This window comes from Hippoglossus stenolepis, chromosome 13, assembly GCF_022539355.2.
Source record: "Hippoglossus stenolepis isolate QCI-W04-F060 chromosome 13, HSTE1.2, whole genome shotgun sequence".
Lineage (NCBI taxonomy): Eukaryota > Metazoa > Chordata > Actinopteri > Pleuronectiformes > Pleuronectidae > Hippoglossus > Hippoglossus stenolepis.
In genome coordinates this window covers 10,337,336-10,362,360 of record NC_061495.1, presented here as the reverse complement: position 1 = coordinate 10,362,360, position 25,025 = coordinate 10,337,336, and the positions used below count along the sequence as shown (strand labels likewise).

The following is a 25,025-nucleotide window of genomic DNA, read 5'->3' as shown; positions in this document are numbered from 1 at the left end:
AGGATTTGATTATGCGGCAGATCAAGGAATTTCCTCTTTCTTTAACATTGCAAGCAGGTATTTATTTAGAGATAAATGAGACACACTTAGAAGACAAATATCTATAAGTGTGCATAACTTTGTGTGGCTATGTTCAAATTAAGGGGACTGTTGAGGTATGCGCTCTACTGAATGAAATTCCTGTTCAATTATCATTGAGTATAGAACATATAGAGCTAACCTGATAAGGCCATTGGTTGATTTAGAAATGAAATTGTGTAAAAACAAATTTATAAACACAAACAAAAGAAATGATAATGAAAAGTATCCGCAGTGCACATAATGGTACCCGGACGACACAAACTTTGTTAATATTCCTCAGATAGGCCTGGGATATTCTGCTTGAGTGGAGACCACACAATGACATTTAAACTGAGAGGGGATATTTGTTCACACACGTTTGTGCATCCTCAGTTGTTTGCAATGGCATTTGGTTAATGCATTAAACCAATGATGATACATTAGCTGGGCCTGCTATCATCAGTGCGGAAATAAACTGAGCGTATACAAACATTAGGGGAAACAGTTTTGCCCTGGAATGAAAAGTACTGCGCTGGTGCATCTTTAAAATTAGAAAATGTAAAAACTTTGGACTGATGAGTTAACTCTGGTGATTACAACCGTGTCAGATGATAAATTACAAAGACCTACAATAATGACATGTTAAATAAACAAATTGTATCTATACATCCTCTGTGTTAACTTTAATTGAAATAAATAGATCATTCACAGTATAATGAATCATTATAAATCGGTGTAACAGAAAAATAAAACACCCTCTATATAGTTTGGTGGAGCACCGGAACCTACGTCATCGCCGTGGCCCAGCCAACTTCCTGCTACTTGGCGCGAGATGCAAGTAACACGGAAGTAAGTTGGGGTTGTTTTGTGATGTCGGTTCGCAAACTAAAGTAATAAAGGAGAGAACACACGCATAACTCCTCCTGACGATGGACGATCATGTTTCCGTGCAGACAGAAGACTGGAAGAAAACTAAAGAGGCGGCTGCCAACTTCCGCCGCCTGCTGCTTTGCTCCAAATGGTAAGTTTCATGTTATGTTTAGCTACAGTGAGAGGTGGAGACTCGCTTTGTTATGAAGGAGCTTCCATTGTTGTGTACGATAACTGTTACTGACAGTCCCAATGTTGTCAAATCAAACAGGGTTTATTTTGAAACGCCTGAAGTTAGCAGTGATTTAAACAACGCCTGTTTGTGCAGTGGTACAGATATTCGGTTATAACAGGCTAACCAGTGCGTCAGCATTTTAATGTTAGCTTGTTAGGTCGACCTAAACAATAACATGTATGTTATTTTCACGGTTATGGGTCACTTGCTTGGAAACGTAAGTGTTTTAGCAGAATGGCAAAGCCACTGAAAGATAACGGTATTCTGAGTAAAACGTCAACGGTGCCCATTGTTTGCTAATGTTCAAGCTAAACCTTAGTTAGGCCCTTACTGCTGTCTGCTGGGTTTTACACACATTTCAACTCAAATCAAGTCTCTTGATCGTAAGCTTTCCTCTGTGCTAAGCTGGGATAAACCAACAATATCACAGGAACACTGTACAGACTGAAAGTGAATGACAGTTCTCTATTATACAAGAGACATCACATAATATGATTAAAACGATCAGTCATTCCAGATGAATAAAACGCTGTGTCTTGGGAAGAACAATATGCAGCACATGACCTGACACAGCCGGAGAAGACTGAGGATAAACAAACTGACATGTTGAGTGAGAAGAGAGACTGCAGTTTCAAATCTGATTGTGGAAACAAACAAAAGGTAGAATTAGGTAATGAGAGCTTCATAAAAGGCATTGTGTGTAATAGGTGCAGTTCAAAGAATACTCCTCTGCAAGGTGTTGCTGTAAATGATGGGGCGAGTGAGTGGGTGAGTGGGTGTGTGGGTGGGTTGATTTAGTTCGGGTGAGTGTGTGGACATGTAACAAGATGTTGAGGTACCTGTTACACAATCTGATCCCTGCTTCAGTACATCCAGCCAACGAGGCAGGGGGATGATGAGTGTGTGAGACATGGAGGAGGGGTCCTACTCTGTGTTCGTGGACTGCTATGCAGATGTAAATGTACTCTATGCAGGGTCTGAGATCCCACTGCTGCTCTCTGCTGTCTCCACAATCCGGTTATATTACCAAATCTGACTGTCATGCAGCTGCTAGGGACGTCTTCTGTAGCAGAGTTTCCCCAACTTTTCAGCACATGACCTGCAAAATAACCGTGACAGGGACTTGCAACCCCATAATCCCATAATCGTCATGTTGGAATGCTTCCTGTGGTGCTGGAAACTGACCTGCTATTGATGACGCTGTCACGTGTAGACAAAGAAAGCAGTTTTGCTATTTTTTATTGTTTTTAAATTGTATTTTGTTTCTGGTAATCATCTTTCGGCCCCCCAGGTGGTACCAACCCCTGGTTTAGGAACTACTGCTCTATGCAGTGACTGCAGAAGTTTATGTTCTGCATTATATTTCCGATGAGGTCTTCTCCCAGCAACGTGTGCTCTCCCAACCAGTCCTAACATTGTTGCTTTGTAAACAGATTCCCTATAATCTACCTTCATCCTGCCAGAGTTTCATTATAACACTGGTTTAATGACTGCATACTACTGCTGCAACAATAATCCAATCAGCCTCAGTGGATGTGTTAAGTGCTAATTAGCAACATGGCAGATAACTATTCTTTCCTCTGCACACAGGCCTGGGAGGCACTAATACTTGGTGATGGAGGTGACCTTGCTGATTCTAACTGTACTGACCACTTCTAAATGATTTGTCTTTTATTTTCCAGCTCGAACTTAATGAAGGAACCCGTGTGTCTCGGAATGTGTGAGCATATGGTGTGCAGGTAATGTAACCCCACTTAAACACATTTTATTCTGACCTGTATCATGGAGGACACTTATTTGTCAAATACTGGTTTAGACAATAGTTTAAATGAAGGCCCACTACATTTAGTTCTGCTACTGTCAGGCCAATAATATTCATATTTAAAACCTGCATGATTTTTTTCTGCTTTGACAAAATTACCACAATGTTCAACTACTTAGTCACAATAATCAGTCAATAATAGTTTGCTGCGTTAATGTTTAGTGTTTATCATAAGAAACAACTTCTACTAAACTAAAGTTTATTTTAATAATGAAAGGGGAATTTAAATAGATTCATCAAACTACAATCAAAACCAGATGCTTTGGAACAATTTTTTTTTAACTGCATGTAATTCTTGTTTTATGGGGCTTATTGAATATGTGAATGAAATACTGCATATCCATGGCAATATATAGTTAACGGGGCTAAATGTGTCGACGAAGTCAAATGTTTATTTAATGTCTCGAAAGGCATAAATTGCAGCCATAATATATTCCTTCTCTCCATGACTGAATGGTCTTCAAAACAAAATCGATAACCTTGTATTTCGTTTTTCCTGATCTGAGATATAGACGCCTAATCCAAAGAATGTTTTTTTCGCTCAGGTCCTGTGCCGGCCCCCGGGCAGGAGATGGCTGCGTGGTGTGTCATAGCCCTGCATGGGTGAAGGACATCCAGATCAACAGGCAGCTGAGCAGCATTATACAGCTCTTCTGCGGTTTGGACTCCCTGCTCAATCCCGCAGACCAACCAGGTAGATGCTAGCTGGTTGAAAGCGTAATTTTGAGTTATATTTTGAAATCCATTCGTCCTATTCATTATCTTTCACCCCACGGTCGTCTGCCCCCATCTCCATCTCTGTTTCCTTCAATCCGCTGCCTCAATGACAGCATAAGTGGGTGCTTCCTGTGTTTTATTTCTTTAATTGCTCATCCAGTCTCCTGCAAATGACAGTAATTGAAATTCAGATAACCATAGTAGTGTTTACTTTGCAAGTAGATCTCAGCTCTGACAACTAACTGTGGGGCGACTTTCTAAGCCCTGTTGTTAAAATGTGAACAAATCTCCTGTTTGCGGTGTCTAAATTTACAGAGTAATAACTAAGGGCTAGTGAGTCAATTGGGTATTTCTCTACCGCTGTCAAATGTCAGTATTATTGTCTGGCAAAACATAATTCAGAGTTTGGTGGTATTATTGTTTTCATCTTGGCGGGTAGTGGAAAATTATTACAAATACAACAAGCCTTTTTGACAGCAATTCACAAGGTAAAATTATAGTACGTGAGCAGGAGAGGGGAATTTTTTTGTTGTTGTTTTGTTAAATGTGTTTTTACATTGATTCATTACAGACTCCTCAGTTGCTGAGATTCAGACACAACCTGGGAGCCCCGTCTTAAAGCACAAGAAGAACTTCAAGATCTGGTTCAGCCCCCGCAGCCGCAAGGTGCGCTGCACAGTGGAGAGGCCTTCGGAGGTCAGCGCACCGGACAGCAGGTCGTCTGGAGAAACAGCTGCAGCACAGCCAGACAGAATTACTGCTCAACACCAGGATCTGTCAGTTTTCAATTTCACCTCGTCCTCGCAAGACTCCGGCTCTTCTTCTCAAACATGCGACAATGGAAACGGACAACGGAAGAAGAGGTCAACTAAGAAAAATGCTGCCAACAGGAAGGCGTTGGTGCAGAGAGCCACTCGAAAGCAGAGTAAGCAGACGGTGAAGAAGAAGAGGCTGGAGACCATAAATAAGCAATGGGGGATCACAGAGGCGGTAGATACCTCAAAGGAACAGGAGCAGCCACGTGCCGTAGGAGCAAGGAGGTCCAGTAAAAGGGTTTCCTTCCTCAGCCCTGCTGTCATGTTGGAGCAGCCTCAGTCTGAAGTGCCACAGGGGAGCACGACTGACCTCAGCCTTGGCAGGAGCACCACGATGGAAAGCCTCTCAGGGGGCAGCGGCACTGAAATGAATCGCCAAGTCTCAGCCGATCAGAGCATGTCGGACAGTGTCATCAAGCAAAACGCAAATGACCACAATCCAAATGGCGATCCTGAAAAACAGGATAACGTTTCTCCTCCGAAGAATTCCTCAAAAAGAACCAGAGTGGCGGATAAAGTTGACACAGAGGAGACCACGCCAAAAAGGCCCAGGGCTTCCCCCGGCCGAAGGAGAAAGACACAGGATCAGATATCGCCCGTCGTCCTTAACCCTTCAGTTTTGACAAGCCCCAGGTGGGAAAAGAGCAAAGACGGCTGCAGAGAGGAGCATGAGCGCAGCCCCCGTGTCTTAGCCGCTGTTGGTAGAAAATCTCCCGGTGCTTATGCTTCACCTCATGGACGGGTCAGCCCAGGAAGCCCTGCAATTATGAAGAGGAACCACAAGGGAGAGACCCTGCTGCATCTATCTGCTATTAAGGTCTTTTTTTAAATAATCAAAATGATTTACTTCATTCTGTTTGGCTTCTGCGGCTTTCTGCAAATGCACAGGCTGCTGTATTTTTGCACCACATGCTAAATTTATTAAGTGTTTAAATATCAAACTAAATTAGATATAAATAAGTTGAATCAGAATTAAACTATATAAAAAATACGCTGTCTCGCAAAATTACTATTCCTGCTATGTCTGCACTTATTTGTCAGAAGTAAAAATTATGAGATTGCAAGATGCAAACTTGCTCTTTAACAAACTCGAACATGTTTGTCTTCAGGTGATCAGACAGCCATGTTCTTCCCCGTTGGGAGTAAACCATTTTTACAGTAATCCTTGTAAACACAGCTGTAATCCCCCTCTGGATCCCAGACAAGGTAATCAATGGCCCACTGTGGAGTGTGATTGATAAACACCGGGGCTCTTGTACGCCGGGATCAGCAGCTGTGTCTGAAGGGTTACGTTAACAAGTCTTGCAGTTCTGACCTCCAGTTTGTTGTTCTCTCCGCTTGCTTCAGGGAGATGTAGAAGCTGTCAAGGAACTGCTGGACCAGGGGTCTGACCCTAACCTGAAGGATAATGCTGGGTGGACACCTCTGGTAAGAATAATGGAACAAGTGATGAATCTGAAAATCTGTTGTGTGGAGGAGCTCGGTGACAAAATGTTTCATCAACATAACAACAGTCGCTTGATTCAAACAATTTGTTGTTTGCTTCAATGTAAGAGGTCTGGAGTGTTGCTTATTTTGTGTGCGTCCTGTTTCTTCAAATGAAACCAAGAACACATTTAAGTCGGTCTATTGAATCATTGTAAGAAAAAACAAACCATATCTTTTACTTTAATGTAAATCTAAGACATGGTCACAAAGACTCTGCTTTGTCTTCATATTCGCTTTGTGTGTTGTAGCAGATATCAAGGCTTCTAATCCTGAGTTAATTACTGCAAGTGCAGCCTTTTTCATGCACGCCGGCTTACCCTAAAACATGTAACCTGTGCTGTTTTTAATACTTTAGCCTAAAGCCTAAAGATCCATAACTGCTGCCTGAGTAACCATTTTTTATATACAGAAAGAACATGAGAGCGTTTGCCAACATCTTAGTGCAGCAATTCACGTGGCTACTTGCTGTCAAGATGCTCAGACCCAATCCCAGTTTTCAATTTCAGTTTTGATCTTTGAAATGGTGTCAATAACATATTCATGTTTGACTGATTTTTATGTGTCTGCAAAGGTGTTGGAGCGGACAACCCTGACATGCTACAATCATCTACATCTCTCGGATGTGTTGAAACACATACTCTAACACATACTCTCAGCACCATAATACCTGGTTTGATTTATTGCTCGGATAATGTTAGGGGTTCAAGGAAACTTGGACGTTTGTGTGAGCTCACTGTGTTTGTCAAGCTTCAAGCTGCAGTTGAAGGACAGATTTTCATATGTACTAAACAAATCAGTAACCTCTGGTTCCTTTCTGTGAGCAAAAATAAACATTTGTCTGCTGGAGATGGTCAGCACTAACAAACGTGTTATTGGTTGTATCCCAACATTTTCAAAAAAAACAAACGGCAATTCGTTCTAATTGGTTGGAAATCTGGAGAAGAGCGTTTTTTATTTCTAGACAATACAGGTGCATCTAAAAAAAAATATATAGAATATAGTGGTATAGTATAGTTTCAAAATTAAATTCAAAAAGGGAAACTTTCATCTATTCTTAGATTCATTACATGTACAGTGTATTTCCAGCCTTGTTTTCGATGATTAGAACTTACAGCTCGGCTTGCGGCTTACAATCCTTTTCTCTTTAGCCCAGGTAAGACACTTTTGACGTTGTATGGCTTGATACTGGGAATGCGATGGTTGTAGCCCAGTTCCTGGGTGCGTTCTCTACATAACTAATGAAATGGGATTAAGCTGTAATATGTTAAGCAGTTTGTCAATTGACCACTTTTATATATTATCCAAGAGGAGGAAATGTATGCTGGATCAAAAACGTTACCATGCCGATATTTGAAGCATCTTCCTCACTAACAGCATCATCTGAAAAAGAAATGGATTTTACAGTGATCGAAAATAGATGTGAGTTAAGGGAAAACTAAGAATGAGTGTTTTTGAGCATGAAAGAGATAAACCAGATCAAAGCAGAACAGTATAATTTGTGAAGGTTGTTGCTTTTTTTTGTTCCAGCACGAAGCGTGTAACCTGGGTCACATGGCAGTTGTGGAGGCGTTGATCTCAAAGGGAGCCCTGTTGAACACACCTGGCTATGAAAACGATTCTCCGCTGCACGACGCCGTGAGGAACGGACATCCAGCCATCGTCAAACTGCTGCTGCAGCTTGGAGCCTCACAGAGCGTACTGTAAGCAGTTCTTTTTCATACATGCAGTTTTACAGGTGAAATGCACAAAGTGAACCACCACAAGATGAGTGTCAGACCTGTTCATGTAATGTGGATCATTCTGTGCAAAAGGTCTCAGGACAAGCGAGGAAATGCCAAGAATGTGTGTTCTGCTCGTCACTGGTCTTCTGAAAGTGCTCACCAGTAGGTCTGACCTGAAAACAAGATTGTCTAATAGCTATAGTTAAAAGAGAGATTTTATATCTGACAGTTAAAAACAATACGGGTCCCTGAAACCTGATTGAAAAATTATTTCCCATGGCTAAAATTACTACTCTGTTTTGATTTAGCCTGGAAACTGAAATCGTTGAGCTCGGCTCTGTTCAGTTTTGCAGTTTGCTCTGGCCTCCCTCCCATTCAGAAAGATGTCCATCTGTCCTGAGATAGGTCGGGCCAATCACAGTCTTTTATCTGAAATGGGGTGGGTTTGATAAGATAACTGACCGAGCAGCACAGCAGAAGCATTTTCTTTAATAACCATGATGGCTGCAGTGGTCTGAATCCACTGACGTGACAGTATTGAAGGAGCAGGTCAGTGTATTTTCTGGCCTGTACCTGCAGTATTTGTTGATTTAATTGGTCAGTCTAATTTCCTCCACAGGCATTTTGATCAAAAATGAACGGCGCTTCTCAGACCTGTTCTCTGGCAATCCTGGGCTACTTTTAAACTAGAATGACACTCGGTACAGCACAAACCAAATAGTGCCCCTTCAATCAAGCCCAGCAAATTGCACAAACTCATAGATGTTAGCCCCCTATCTGAAAATGTTAGCGAAAGAGATTTAAAATGCTGGACCAACCCCTTCATCTGGATCTGCACAGAAATTTAATGGGCTCTTTCTTGGCCCATGACCCATCGTTCTACCACATTTCATGGAAAACCGTTCTGTGGTTTTTGCGTAATCCCGCTGACAAACAAACCAACAAACAGACAGGGGGCGAAAACATGACCTCCTAAATTGAGGTTATATGCAGTAGCCTCCAGATTTGTGTCTCTCTTCTTTTTTTTTTTATAAACAAGTTTCAGTCTATATGAAAAATATGATGATCACATTTGTTTACTGTGATATTTTTGGTCCCAGTTATCAAAAGCATGAAAATTAGATTCTGGCACATCGCTAGTGCACTAGATGGAGAAACAGCCAAACTAAAATCCCTGAATCCTGTTTTTGTTATATTTTCCCCTCAGTGTTTTTAGAAGCAGTCGACAAAATGCTTCACGAATGCCTTTCAACTGAGTCACACACATAAAGTAGAAACTTCAACAGAAACTGAACATTTATTGTATATTATACAGCATTTGTACATCATTGCATTACATTATATAGCTGCTTATATTATTCTGCACTGGTGCTTATTTTCGTCTTATTGGATAAATCATTTGGTTTCCTATTTTTCATGCATTGTACCAGGCATTCAGCTTTTTATAATTAAGAACATGGCATGTGTTAGTGCAGTGCATAGGTGCGCAGATGTAAGAAGATCGATTGAGGCTGATTATTCGTTGGGCAATCAGTTGATGCTGCATCAGCGTTTCTGGCCTGAGGAGGCAGGGTGGATGTGTAGCACAATGTCCATAATGAGGGGGAGAACGCTGGTCAGTGGGATCAATGGAGTAGTTGCTCAGGGTCAGTGTGTCAGTTATTGCTCTTGTTGCAATCATTTCATGAAGGATTAACAATCACAAAGATTTGCAAATGGTCATTTCTGTCCTTTGTCTTCATTTCATCTTATATGCCTCTGTTCCTTGATGGGTCCTGATTGCAGAGTCTTGTGTTTTCTTCTCTTTACCTATATTACTTGTCTGCAAGGCAAACAAGTTGGCAGTGACTGGCCCGGTCTGTCAGGACTCTGTAAGATAAACGCAATCCTTGCCCCAGGCTTTCTTTTGCCACACACACATACACACATACACACAAAGGAGGCAACACAATCCCTAATGGAATGACTGGCACACAGTTTCGTGCATAGCAATACAGGGTTTGCAGATCTTCATTGTTTCTCTGTTTTGTGTGTGTGTGCACTTCAGGTTTAAAATATTGGAGAGCAATTTGTCAATGTTTTGGCCCTGTCCTCTAGACCAGTGACTGAGTCCATTCCAGATCAAGTTTTTGATATTGAATGAAGTCTTGAAAGTGGTAAACTCTTAAAGTAAGGTTTAAGTGAAAGGGATCTATTGGCAGAAATTGAATATAAAATATTCCTAGTGATGTTTTCACTAGTGTGTTTCATCTAAATTGTACAAATTGCTGTTTTCTTTACCGTAGAATGGACCCTTTATGTTTAAATACTTTGTATTTACACCGGAGTGGGTCCTCTCTACGGAGGCTGCCATGTTTTTTACAGTCGTCCAAACTGGACAAACTAAACACCTTTTGAGTTTTTCTGACAACTCAAGGTTTCCACAGGTTCTCTCTCATGTTTGGAAGGGGAGGGTGAGGTGAGGGGTATTCAGCTGCAACATGCAACTTCACCTCTAGAGCTCACTGAATTCTACACACTAAACCTTTAAGTTAATACTAATATATTTTATACATAGTTCCATACCCCGTTGTCTCAAAAACAACATGTGTAAGCATTTTCATAGAAGCTACACGGGATTCACAGTGGGGCTCCTGAGTAAATCTCAGCTCTGTAAGCAAAAATTATGTACATGAGCAGCATATTTGGACAAACCTGCAAGGTGGTAGTTGGTCGCATATGTTACGGATGAACAGTGAGACAGATGATCCAGCTCACAAGCCAATTCATAATTATAAAAATAACTCAGAAATGCAAAAAGGTCTCTCATGAGACCAGTTACTGTTTGCTTGTCGGGTCACGGTCAGAATGAACAAAACACACAACTGTTACATGGCATCTCCTGCGAGTATAATGGCGCCAGTAGACAAGAAAAATGTAAATGCAGAGTGTCACAGTTTTCAAGAGAAATAGACAAAGTACTATTTTTTTTGTTGAGGTAAAAGACAAGCCAGTGTTCCTAGTTTCTATAGTTTCGCTCACATGGATGGAAAAAAATTGAATCTCAAGTCTTTTCAGATGGAAACATGCAGTTAAACTGGATGAGTTGTGAGGAAACATGCTCTTAGATAAAGTGAAAGCTCTATCTGCCCAACAAGCAGCTCTCACAAGACTGTATACTGTGGACATGTTTGTGGTGAGTAAAAACCTCATTTAGAAGAAGCATTTGTAAAGAATCCTTGTTGCTGTTAAAGAGCTACTAACACTTGACAAAGTAAATAAAAGGATACGTAGCATCATCATCACTATCATCTGAGAAGCAGTTCCAAATATCACATTCGGGAGGTTAGTGTTAAATATGTGTTCAATAATTAAGTACAGCACCCCTTTCAAAATTTGAAATGGCGCTTGAAAGGAAAAAAGGTTTCACATTTGCTCCCAGTCATTTATGCTCATGTCAATGCACTTTAAAAATGGATTTGTATTTATGAGATGTGGGGAAACAAGAACCCAGTGCGTTTGAGTTAGTTGTTGCTTTGTTCCCAATGACCACCTTAAGCCTGAAGCACCGAATCCATACAGATGTAATTTATCATCACCTGCCTCACACACAGACCTTACAACAAAAAGTAATGGTTTTTACAGCCAACACTGAATATAACATTTTGTGTGTTACCATGGACATGCATTGACACAACCATGCCAACATGATGCACACTTCTGGCAATTGTTGAGCCATTCCCAATGATACACGATAATACACAGGAAAACACAGCAATATGCCAACAAAACTGTGAAGAAAGAGCGAGCAAATAAACACCGGTGTAAATGGTGTATGTTTAAAAATGCAAACAAATTCGTTTTTTGGAAGTGTTGTTATGAGGAAAGAAACTAATGTTTGCTAGACTTCACTAACACACTAAATGTGTTCCGGAGAAACTGTGAATTTGTTTTGTTTACCAGAAAACTCCGCAGGGCACCATTTAAGATGATATGGACATGACAATACTTTCACTTTCTAGTGATGGATGGTATTTCCTCTGTTCCTCCAGTCTTTGAAATGTGCTCCATCACGTAGACTATCAGTGTTCAAATGTTCAGAGTGCAAAGCTCTGATGAGTTTTATCTCTTATTCTCTAACTTTTCTTTTTGTTCGTCCATGACATCTCCTTTTTTTGAGCAAAGTCGTTAATTGTGATTCACGCATGTTTGATGTCAGGAGGAGGGCACTTGCAGAACAAGGATTTGAGTTGAATGGAGTTGCGGGTGACTAATGTACTGTATCATCAATATAGTCCACATCAGCCAGCTGATCCAAGTGGGTTCTTTGAGGAGGAAATGTAACTAATGAACCTTTTGATTAAAAATGCATTCAGGCCTCGCCCTCTGCCTCATCAGTTACTCTCCATGTGTTTCTATCATTAGACTTAAAAAACTGTTGAGACTTACTGCTGAGCTCACATAGTTCAAAAGCTCTGCTACATGTTGGGTGATCTTAAGCTTGGTTTGAATTTTGAATTGACTTCCCAAAAAACCAAAGAGGTTTGGTTTCACAGCAGAAATCCAATTACATGTACATTTTAGGTTAAAATAAATGCATTGAATTCTACACAGCAGGCACGATAGTCGGGTTCTTTGTAAGACGCTTCTCTTGTGTTGATAGTTCACATAACTAAATACATTTGCAAAAAAATACATTATAGACTATTTCAAGTTATTCCAAGGGAAATAGATGAGGGGGTTCCTGGAATATTATTTATCTTGTTAGGGCCCTTGGATCTTATCCAGAAAGTATTATTTGAATCTCCTCCCCTGGTTCGAATAAGAGTCGTGGTTGCAGGAGGCATCCATTCGAACCACCACCATCCTCCCACTCGGGTGCTTAAGCAGAGGCTTTGTGGGAGACTGTTTGTGACTTTACCTCCTGCACATTTTTTCCTTGTTATTATTTTTCTTGAGATATTCTCCTCACGTGCTGCTGCATACACCAGCGTGCGTGCGTGCGTGTGTGTGTGTGTGTGTGTGTGTGTGTGTGTGTATATGTATAAGTGTCAGGGACACTTATGTTTGTTTATTTGCGTGGGTGTATGTGGCTGGGGGTATGAATCCAAATGAATTATTTTATGGACCAGTGGACCTATTAATTGTCCCCCAGGTGTTATCTTTGCTGACGCCTAATCTTTTAGAGACGACCTGCCGAGCTTGGTTCTTCTCTGCGTCTCCTCTCCACTTCCTCTTGTACTTTTTTCTTGATTTCTCCCCCCCCCTGTCCCTCTTCTCTCAAGGTGACCATAGTCGTGTTTCTTGTAGCTCTCTCAAACTTGAGGATACACACTTTGAAGCTGTTTCTCCAGTGTTCCTGTTGTAGCTCGGGGGTGGTTGCAGTTTCATCTCTGTGAGTCTGTATGCATAATGCTGCTTTTGAGATTATACTGAGCCTCAGTTACATATAACTGTGTTCTAAAGGGGGTGTAGTGTATCACAGCTAAATGATTATAGTGCAGCTGTAAAGGGAAGGTTGCCTCCTCAGCAGGTAAATGAGAGAGCCAAAAAAGTTAGTGCTGATTTTTGCTCTGCATTAGTGGGTCTGCTGTGCTGTTTACAGACACGATGACCTCTGAATGAAGTAGAGTGCAGATTTCAGCCCAACCTCATATCAGACAATTATGCTCCAACAAGTGAATGACACACATGGGTGCGCAGTTTCACAGAACAAGCCGGGTGTGATATTGCCAAATTGTTTTTCTCTGAGCTCTGGACTGGCAAATATTGATTTTTAATGTCCTGCTTGGCCAGTCATATAAAAAACAACCCAAATTTGCCGGATCGGATGAAATGATATGACAGAATGACTACCTTCTTTAAGACCTTGGATTTATGATGTAGAAATATCAAAGATGTTCCTCTAAAACCACACTGCAAAGAGCCTTGGCTTGAAAGATCCAGGAAATGAGGTGGGCTGAGTCAATATCTGAGCCTATAAAGTCTTGCATTATGATTTTACTGGAGAACAGGAGTTTTTTCCTTATTTTTCTAGTCTGGTTAGAAGTCTTATGTTTGGCATTTGGAAACCTTTTGACAGTTTGTCCCCCTATTTGCAGCACTTTGTAATTTGTATTACATAATTTGTAGTAGTTCTGCCTCTGTGATTTTGTTCACATTAATACAATAACCAAGTTTCAGACAAAAGCCAGATGTTGGTAAAGGGGCTTTAGACCACGTTAGAATTAAAGCATAAAAATTTCACAGTTGAGAAAAAGGTAAAAACGAAATGAAATAAAACATAATAAACTGACTAAAACCCTCAGTCAGAACAGAGAGCCGTGATTAAAACAACTTTTAATGTAAAAGGTTAAAAAACTTTTATATTATAATAACTGAACTTTTATGTTATTTCTGTTATCAGTTTCGACATGTCTGACAGTGCTCGTGGTCACCAGCTAAGAGACTGACACACTTTATCTTTTTGGATGTTCTCCACAGTAATCTGCATGGAAAACGTCCTGCAGATTATGCCGTGAGCGCGGAGATGCTGCAGATTTTCCAGGAAGCTGCAGAAGGAACCCAGTGTGCGATTACATCTTTCAGCCCCTCAGCCAGCCTCACTGCGGTATGTCTATATGTCCCTTTTTAAAAATTGTCAAGGCTAGAGTGCTGATTTTCTCGCATTGTAGCCGAAGACATTTCTAAATTTATGCCTTGTCATAGGTGAGTGAGTGTTCGAGGAGGGATGAACTGCTGGTGTTTCTGCCCAGCAAGCTTCCTCAGCCAGCCCAGCTTCAACTGGCCAAACTGGGAGAGCTACTGGGAGGGAAGATGAGTGACACCTTCTCTGGCTCAGGTAACGTTGGTACAATTCCAAAACAACCTCCGCAGTGGGCTTGAACCTCTTTGACGTTCCAAGCAAAGCCCCTTAGATTATGGTCGTGCATGATTGCTTTGGAACGTTCTTTTATTGACACATAGTCTCACAGCAACACAGCGAATTAACTGCAATTTCCATCCAATCACTGGTATATTGGGACCAAGGCTGGTAAGCTTAGTTATTGCCAAACACCCTAAAAGGTAATCAACCATTACATTTACATTACATTACGTTACATTTCATTGAGCTCACGCTTTTATCCAAAGCGACTTACTATGAGTGAATTCAACATTATTGGAATACCTTGTTCAACTAAAAGATGTGTTGGATGGGCAAATTTCAACACCCCAATATGTGCGTCACTTGCCCTAACCACTATGTTCATTATTTACTGTACAGTTTAACCTGAGGTGAGACTTTTGTTGTAAATGGTCCTTTACAATGTCTGCCGAGCCAGGCTTAATAGGCTTCACTATCCAACACAGACCCCCCTCGTATTGTAAAAGCCAGCAGTAGGTGCTTGAGCATTATCACTCATGAAAGTTCAACAGTAACTAACAAGTGCTTTTAGAGCCGTATACATCATTGTGATACAGAAGCCCCTTCACTGTTGCATAGTAATGGCTGGGAGAATACCAGCGAGCTGAAGTAATTGAAATCATTCCTCATAAAAATGTTTGGAGGTGGTGTCAGGGTGATGAATACGCACTCATGAAAAACAGAAGTGTTCCTCACAGCTCTCCTTCCTCTGACCGCAGGGGCGGAAGTAGCTGCTTTCAGAGAACGTTTATTTTTTTTTTACACATTTGGAATTCAAAGCGACAAATCCACCCAAATCCGCCATTAGTGCACAATGTAAGAAGGTTTTGCCCTGGAGATATAATTATGTTCATTTTGCGCTTGTCAACTGCGCTCACTTGTTGAATGAAGAGGCAGTCAGACTGTATTTAAATTTTTAATGAAGTTATAATTATGTGTCCTTGTCTGAAGCTTTTTATTAAATATGCCGTTGCTTGGCCTTTTTATGTTTTGCCATGAACTGTTTGACAGGTTTACAGAAAGCTCACTTATTTACTCTGGTTGAAGTAAAGTGCATCTCTAAATAATTAACACAGACAAAAACAAGAAACAAATTACTTTAATTAAATAAATCAAGTATGAAATCCATAAATATTAGTCGTCTGCTGCAGTTGTGTCAAAGGGATAGTTCACTCAAAATTTCTCTCATTATCTACTCACCACTCTGCCGATGGAGGGTAGGGTGAAGTGTTTGAGTCCAAAAAAAAACCCTTTTGGAGTTTCAGGGGTAAACAGTGTTGCAGCCAAATCCAATACAATTGAAGTAACTGGTGACTCCATCTTCAGACGTAATAAAACAACAGAGAAAATGCCTCCTCATGACTCATCTACATCATCGGCATCCAGCCAACGTTATTAGAATAACAAAAAATATCAATTAACGTTATTATATTAACAACCGTTATTAACTAACATTATAATAGTGACAAATCTGACAACTGCAGGACAGATGGGACAGATTGATCTATTGATCAATACACAGTCAGTCAGTGTGTTTACGGTTATTTCAATGTAACGTTAGTCATGTCCATAGAAACTTCTGCCCCGCACTGAAAACGTTTTTTTTCAAACTTCATGTACGGGACACAGTTACTCGTTACTCTCAATCATGCTGTTCACATGCTGGTTTTGACGGCGTGAATAGCGATTTTCCCGAAACGCTTGTCACAACGATTCAATAACATTTTCATTTGCTACTGATTTAATATATATATTAATACCCTACAGTTTAAGGGGTGTTTGAAGGGCTAAGTGGCCACTACACCTACATCACATAGAGAAATGGGACAACAATACCCCTTCACGGCCAAGTGCAAAACAAAGGGGAAGGGCCTCGTGGTAGGGCTAAGGGGTTAATTGGGACAGGGCCTTAACCACCTACCTGTCTCGGTATGCAAAACTAACACAATGTGCAGCTGCAGATTCTGACAGAAATGTGAGGACAGCAGCTGCAGCTATTCATGCACGTGCAGCACGGCTCATTTGTACCTTTTCAATTTGGCTTTGGTGCATGTGTGTGTCTGTCTTCTCCCTCCAGTGAGCCATGTCGTGGTGCCAGAGGGACACATGCCCACCACCTACTCCACACTTCTGGGTCTTCTTGCTGGCTGCTGGGTTGTCAGATACAGCTGTAAGTATGGAGAGAGCTGTTGGCTGTGGCAGCTCTCTGCGGATTCTGTTTTGGACGTTCTTGTTTGACAATGGTGCTGTTGGAATACTGGAAACGTTCCACTGAAGTGACAATGAAGTAGATTTTATCTAAAATATCCAGAACGTCAGATGCATTTTCTCCTCAATTTGAGGGCTTTTAACCGAGAGATGCGAGTTCACCGGGACAATGAATGACAATTATGTGGCAATTTATTGTGCTCAGATGCTTTCATTCCATTAATTCAGTCTAGATAGTTTGAACACTCGCTCTCATCACTGCAGCTCCAGAATTACATAACAAAATATTACACTCATCAACAAGGCTGTGGTTGAAAATTTGCCCCTTGGTCACATTTAATGTGCAAGTTACAATATAAGAGTTTGGACAGATACACAAAGATTAAGTATTAAAATGCTTTGGTTTTTGGATAGTTAGATTTTTATTAGATATAAAAACAAAAGTGTCAGTTATTGATTTATAGTCTCTACAGATTACTTAATGCCCTTCTTATTAAATCAGGCTTTATTCCCACAGTTATTTACTGCCTATAAAAAACAACGAAAGGTTATTGATTAGAATGTGTATATATGTGTATATATATATATATATGTGTATGTGTATGTGTGTGTGTGGCTTCAGGTGACGCCAAAAAAAAAGATAGCATCACTTGTACAGGGCATATTTTAGCTTTATTTGTGTTCAGTGAGAGGAAGTGGAGACCTGTTGCTGTTACACACAGTCTATGCCTCATCTGCAAATATGATTCTAATACGAGCAGTATTAGCAGCTCTGTATAGGCTCATATATATTACATTTGAATTCCTCATAGACACTAAGTACTAAAACAAAAGTAACTTTTTGGTGACTCTTTTCATAACCAAGTGGTTGGGAGCCATTTTGTGCTGCAGTGGCCAAAGGAAATATGTTCTTAAAACGATGCACATCTTGTTTTATGTTCTAAGTTATTGTCTGTCTGCTACCTACAATTTTACATTTGTAGTTACTGAGTCATTCATCTCTAGTCTCAGTGAAGAAATCCCATCTGCCTTTGGATTTTATATTTGGTGCAGTAATGTGACTCCTGTCATAGTGTGGTACTGTGTAGAATCAGCATGAAAAATCTTGGAACCACAGTGTAGAACAAATGGAATATGCCGCACAAACTATTTTTGTTTAACTTAATGGAGTTTATGTTCTGCCCTTAATCTCAGATAACATATCTGGCTGCAACTCAGAATGTGCTCCTATGGCGTTGTATTATCTAGTATGCAGTTTGTCACGTTGACATCCAACCTTTATTAGAAACATGGCAACACTTTTATTAATTGGATGTTTACCTGGTTGCAGTGAGGGATATGTAAACATAACTCTCTGAGATGTGTTCCTGTGTAACCTCTTAGATTAAATCATGTGCTATGTTTGGAATGGCAACCGTGAAACTCAATATTTTTTTATTAGAAGAATATCTTAAAAGAACCACTTGCCACAGGTAATTTTCAGCTAAATTATTTGTTCCTGCTGCTGCTGCTGTGTGTGTGTTTAGACATCTGCTTACATGTCTGACGGCCAAATAGAGCAGGCGGGTGACAAGGGGAGGGAATCAGGGAATCAGGGAATCAAGGCTTCAATATCACTGGCGATGAAAAGATGGCTCGCTCTATTTTCACGTTTGAGTCGTGCCAGGATGAAAACATTTTTGATTATTCTCAGCCGGTCTCTGTGGCATTGTTGAAACCATGTCAACAAGCACATATTTGGAGAAAGTCAGCTGCAGGGGAAGTAAAACATGGCTTGTTGTCAAAGAGTTTTCTGCTACCTTGGTGTGCTCCTCACTGTGAGTGTGTAGAGTAAAATGCCACACACACTGTTTGTTGAAGTATGTGGTTGTTTCCCTGCATAGGATATTGTGTTTGGACCATATTGTGCCCCTCCCCTTCTTCTTCTTCTTCTTTTTCCTCCACGCAGGATGAGCACTTGACACGGCTTGTCTCCCTCGCGACAGTCACTGTGCCATCCTATCTGTCTCCAGCCTTGTGTATGTGTATGAGTTCTCACTGTCACCTGCCTTTATACGCCATCGCTGTCAGCCGGGCCAGGCCCTGTCTTACCTCCTTATCAGTCTTCTGCTTGGTCTTCTGTTGCATTGCAACGCCTTTTCTCTTTGGAAAAGCAGCTTCAGTGTTATATTTGAAATCCATCATGAAAATAAACCCCCTCCTTCCTAATGGGGCTCCTTCCCAGCTAAAAGCCTCAACTAAGCTTTCATTAAACATCAAACATTGATTGAAATTGTTTTCTCCATTATGGAACATTTTGGGAAATGCACTTATTGGATTTCAGAGAGTGAGATCAGAAGATGGATATTAGTCTCAATGCTCGAGCTGGAGACATGTTCAGTCTAGCTTAGAAAGTGAGGAGGAGAATAAATCTACACATCTGAAGCTCAATATTTAAGCATGTTTCATCTCACTTGTTGAAGCTGTACTCAAACAGAAATACGAGTCTTACATCTACATGTGCTAAAAACTAAATTGTGCTGGTTTTAGAGGTGTCACTTTGGAACCAGGTAAATAGTTTCTCCCCCCTCCAGTCTTTATGCTAAATTAGGCTAAGCTAGGCTAAGCTAACTCTTGCAGCTCTGCATTAACTGTGCATTCACATGCACCTCCGAAGATCCCATTTGTGAGGTCGTTGTTGCAAATCGGAAGGTGGAAAAAACATGAAATCAGTAAACACCATGTGCACGTTAACCATAAAAAACGTCTGGTGTTAGCTGCTTGTGAGAGACGGACATGCCGTTTTGCAAGTGTAACATTTCACAAGTTCACATTAAAAGCTACAATTTAGAGCTGATTGTAAAATTATGTTAATTGTTTTTTAAGGGATGACTCGTGTACCATTTTCACAGTTTTTTCTCCTTTTTCCTATTATTCCAACACCACATGAACGCTAATTATTGCACAGACATGAAGTGAGTTTGATCTTTTTATCTCAAAGAAAAGGACAATTGCATTTCTTTAATTACAATATTTCTTCCTCTTCTCCTAATTTGTAAAAAGATTGTTTCCCTGCACTGTGGTGCTTTTCACTGCTTCTCCCACTGTTGACCCAGGGATGAATGTGTGTGCCCAAGTGCTTCCTCCTTAACACACAGGTTGTAGCTGTTTTTTTTCCAGAAACCCCCCCCCACACACACCACTGCTGGAGACTGAACTCAGGTTTCCACTGTGGCTATTTTGCTGCTGTGCATCCCTGAATACTTGTTTTTGCATTTCTTGTGTAGCATGACAATGGTTTTCAGGATACTGCCTGTCAAGAAAGAATGAGCTTTGTTTCCCCGGTCCCGATGCCAAAGTGTCAGTGTTTGACTTCAAAATTCCATATCGTCAAACTCTGGTCTCCAGTGATTGTCTTCATAATGAGATCACAGTTCCAGCCGGTCTCATGATTAATCCAGGAAGTGGGTTCGTCTGGCCGTTCACTCGTTTACTGACTCAGGAAGGAATAGGTTTGAGATATGTTCCGCTTTCAGTCTATATGAAGGTAATTAGCTAATATGCTAATGACTGCTAAGCACTAAGCACCGGCGTCCGGAGCGATTAACCCCAATATCGCCCTTCCTCTCTGCCCAAGTCTCTGGCACAGACCCAGTAAATGAAAGCTGTAATTAAGGGGGATGAAGAAATGTAATTGCACTCCACCCCTCCCTCCCGAGACTCTATACATGTGTGTAATTTACACACACACACACACACACACACACACACACACACACACACACACACACACACACACACACACACACACCAACACAAATTTACCCTAATCTCTTCGTGTCACTATATCTTGCCACTGGAAGCAATAGTGTTGAACACTAAACTGCAACTGAAGATGTGATGAATTACAAGGGTATGCAAGTGTGTCGAAACGTAGATATGTAGATACCTTGTAGATGAGTATTAGGGCCTGTGGAACTGTTTGTATCTGTCACGGTTGGAAATGTGAGAAATGTCTGCACCGCAAGTCTCCTTTCAAGCCAGGCATCATGCTCCGATCTACGAGAAACCGAATCTAGATTTGCAATTTTTAAAATCTGAGTTTGGGTTTGTTTTAAGATATACTCACAAAATGATTCTGATTACTCTGAGCAGCGGCATCTCTGTCCTGTCAGAAGCATCTTTTATCTGCGACAGTGACGGGATCATTAAAGGGTGTGATCCCTCCTCCACATCTTCCTATACTTAAAAAAAAGTTTTCTGTCTTTTAGAGACGCTTTTCTCAAGAATAGAGAACAAAAGGTTCTTTTCTAACTCAGAAAAAGTCGTGATGCTGACTGCCGCACAGTTCCACTGTGACTCCGTAAAACCTCTGGAGACAGAAATAGATGACGCTCGAATTCTGCTTAAGCTCAAGCTACTTAAAACGCGGGTTGCATCATTAACTCCATCTTGCTGTGGGCATCTTCGCTGTCAACAGCTGCAGCTTTGCCAGAAGTTGAAATCTTCCAACTCGTTGTAATAAAACAGACAGAAGCTTTGTCATCCTCCGTTCGCAATTGCCTTGTCACCCTCTTTCAAATCAACATAATTAGCTGTGGCTTTATTTTTATTTTTTCTCTCTTTCCTTCTCTTTGATGTCAGGGGTGGAGGCATCTCTGCAGGCAGGCAAGTGGATGCCCGAAACTGAGCACGAAGCGGGAGAAGGCCCCCAGCGCAGTCGGCTAAACAGATGTAGCTTGGTAAATCACACACACACACAAACAAACAAATCCTGTTGGTGAAAGAGGTAAATATCGATTGTCTTGAGCCGTGTGTCCTTGGGAGACGATTGTGTTTTTCCTTTCCCAGGCACAGTGGTGCATGCTCATTGTTCAGCAGCACATACGTCATTAAATGTGCCAGCTTGGACAAAAACAGATGCAGAAAGTACAGAAAAGTACCGGTAAGGGAAGGCAGGCTGTTTTGACAATACCTGAGGTGTTATCCAAACAATATACATCAGCAGAAACACACTGTCCCCACGTCGGAGCGGAGTGTTTGCATGATCATCTTTTGGGGATTTAAGATTTGTCAGTGAAATGAACACTGCACCATCCTGGAGGAAAAGCTCCTGCAGTCTGCGAGAGAACTGCAACTTTTAGAGGAGTTGTTTTCCAGAAAGACAACAACTCCAGATGAAACTAAAAACAGTGGACACGAAGGAATTCAGACCAATTTAGAAGTTGTGGCAAGGCTTGAAAATCACACTCATTCACCAGTCACCATGACACTTGAAAGAACTTGTGCCTTTTTGCAAAGAAGAATAGGACCACTGCTTTGTCTAGATGACAAAGGGGACACAGGGACACACTGACAAAGACAAACAGGCATACAGGTACCTCTACTTACGCCATTTCTGCACAACTGCATATATTGTTTCAAACGGATATTTACCCCTCTGTTTAAAAATCTCTCTGTCCAGACGAGAATATAAAAGGTAGTAGGTCAGTGCAAAATGTAGCTGCAAACTTGTAATTAAATGTAGAAGTGTTAACCAAACACTTGGGAACCAGCTATATCGCTGCCATTGCTGTTTTATATGGACACACGGACACAAACATGTCTACATAATATTGTGTTTTGTTGCCTGAAGACTAGAAGCACCTTGAGAGACTTGGAAAGCAAACTGAGCTCATCCACACTTGACCCGGAGCTCAGTGCAAAATGTCTGAATCAGTTGGACTGGACATTAAACTGTAGTAGCACCACCAGCTCTTCAGAATAAGGTCTGTGTAATGTCTAGAGAACTCAAAGTGTACATGACGTGCGCTATGTGCTGTGAACCAAAACACTGTCATTTCTGCAGCGTACATTGTGGTCCAAAGTCTGACACTGGGTTTGAACACCACTGTACATTCACTTCCATAGCATGCCTCCTGCACGCTTATCCCAGACACCCCCACTCGCCTGAGCCAAACAAGAATATATCTAGTATGAGATTGTGTCTGACATGGAACCGAAATCAGGCCGATAATCCTCTCGTGCCACAGGCATCAGCAGACAACAGGGAATTCTCCGAGGGGCCGTTTTCGTTAAGGAGCTGATTCTGACCAGATTATCTGGTCAAATGATCCTGTAGTGTGAGAGGTTTACAGACATAATCTTAGCGTCACAGACTGAATCAGATCCTCCTGGAAATATCGAACATGTTTTATATTTAGGATTTGAAATCAAGGATAGTGGTGTAAAATGAAAGGAACGTGCAATTGGTCGAGTGAGCACAAAAGAACGAGCTGACCAGTGGTCTCCCACTATCAGATACCGTTAAAACCCCTCTGTTGTGCAGCAGGCATCACATGTGTGAAAGGGAAACTTCTCATGAGCTCCAGACAATGTCCGTAGAATGTCTGTTGTTCACGTGATTAAAAACTGTCAGTTGTAGATTTAAGATGTTCCCATTGTTGTTTTCTTTGTTAGTTTCTTCTGTTCTCCTCCTTCTTGATCGAATACAATGTTAAAGAAAAATACGACAAATAACATCAAACCTAATCACAAAAAAAGAGGAATCAAACCAAAGTGTGATCAAAGAGCCGTCTCACTTGAAATCCACTTTTCAGAGATGCTGTGAATGAAAGTGAATTCACTGCTGCTTTAAACACCAGTGCTTAGTGGTACTGAGAGCAGTTGCGATAAAAATGTCTTTGGCTCCGCAGTAAAGAAGTAAACACAAAGCATCCACACTGACTCTGGGTAATATGAGAGGCTGGATTTAGTGGCATAGAAATTAGTCGGAGTTGAACTTCATCATAAACAAAAGGGGACTTTACTCATTCTGCAACTGTTCTCACAAGGACTGAGGTTGTATCCCAAGCACCAGATCATTTCTTTTCTCAGCCATGATGCACAAGGAAGTGTTGGTTGGGCAAGGTTGAGAAATATCGTCAAATTTCCATTAATGCTTGAATTTCTTCTTTCCAAACGTCGTCTTTTGTAGCTCCCACCGCTCTTCGATGGCTGCTTCTTCTTCCTCCTGGGCTCCTTTAAGGCGCCAACCAAAGACAAGCTCACCAAGCTGCTGCGGGAGGGAGGAGGTCAGCTGCTGAGCCGACAGCCCAAGCCCGACAGTGACGTGACCCAAACCCTGAGCGCAGCGGCCTACCACGCCCTAACAGGCTCCGACCAGGCCCTCTGCACCCAGTACATCATCTTCGACCCCCAGGGCCCTCACAAGCCGGCAGTGGTCAGACGAGGCAAGGTATGGTCGGCTCCCTCCAGCTGGATTATCGACTGCATCGCAGCCTTCCAGCTCCTCCCTGTGCCGGAGCCTCTAATATTAGTCTAAACACTTTTGTATATGTTAAATGATTATTTTTTTACTGTCACTGTCATTCAATAAGGGTCATAATGCGGGTTTTGCTTTTTAAATATCTGGTGATTACGTTGATATAAATCAAAACACAAAAATAAAACAATAATGTAACTCTTAAAGTTTATGCTTGCAATGTTTTCTTTCAAGAGCCAAGAGTTTGAAATTATAAACCCGTGGTTCCCAGGTAGAGGTCTTCCAGGTTAGGGTTAGATTTAGTAAGAAGTTGGGTAGTTACCTTTTATGACTTATAACAATGATGCCATGTGTGACAAGGACTCTCAGTAAAAACACTAAATACGTTTTAGGGATAATAAGTGGATATGGTCGGGAACCACAAATATAAACCAAACGTATTTTTGTCCCGAAGAAGCTCTTTGGATTTTGTGGAACTTGTAACATTGTGTGTAACACGACACGACAAAGTAACTAGGCTTTAACTAGGTTAAAAAACACTCAGAGTGAGTGATCTGGATGAGATTCATCAAACCACCTGAACTGATTAATATACTCTGAATTTCTCATCGGTCTCAAAGCTCAGGTGACAGTTGGAAATACGTTTTAAAAATACTCACTCCTCCTCAACATAACAACATCCACATCTTTGTGTTTTCCATAATCTGCACGTCTTTACCTGGAAGACATAATTATCTTGTTATCCAATTGTAAAGACCCCGTTTGATACAAATGGAGGGTGAACGTCCCCAAAAAAGATCAATGGACGCTCAATATAAAGTGTAGATTGAGGAAAACAAAGCAATTAATTGTTCCGTCACATCTCCTAGCCCTTGCTGTGAATTACAAGCAAAACTGTGTGTGTGTATGTGTGTGTGTGTGTGTGTGTGTGTGTGTGTGTGTCTGTATGTGTGTGCATTCCCC

General features: G+C 41.2%; 1 protein-coding gene across 1 annotated transcript; it reads left to right on the top strand.

Annotated features, from left to right (window-relative positions):
- Window positions 1-868: 868 nt before the first annotated feature.
- bard1 (BRCA1 associated RING domain 1) lies at window positions 869-24,262 on the top strand. Its single transcript, XM_035175488.2, has 11 exons — window positions 869-1,081; window positions 2,848-2,904; window positions 3,533-3,681; window positions 4,276-5,336; window positions 5,867-5,947; window positions 7,535-7,707; window positions 14,191-14,317; window positions 14,416-14,548; window positions 16,689-16,781; window positions 21,443-21,540; window positions 23,775-24,262. The coding sequence occupies exons 1-11, from the start codon at window positions 990-992 to the stop codon at window positions 24,120-24,122; spliced, it is 2,412 nt and encodes an 803-aa protein (XP_035031379.1). The 5' UTR covers window positions 869-989; the 3' UTR covers window positions 24,123-24,262.
- The last annotated feature ends 763 nt before the right edge of the window (window positions 24,263-25,025 follow it).

Coding starts and splice junctions, on each gene's coding strand:
- bard1 (XM_035175488.2), top strand. CDS start 990: ATGGACGATCATGTTTCCGTGCAGACAGAAGACTGGAAGAAAACTAAA. Junction 14,318..14,415: donor CCTCAGCCAGCCTCACTGCG/GTATGTCTATAT, acceptor GCCTTGTCATAG/GTGAGTGAGTGTTCGAGGAG. Junction 14,549..16,688: donor TGACACCTTCTCTGGCTCAG/GTAACGTTGGTA, acceptor TTCTCCCTCCAG/TGAGCCATGTCGTGGTGCCA.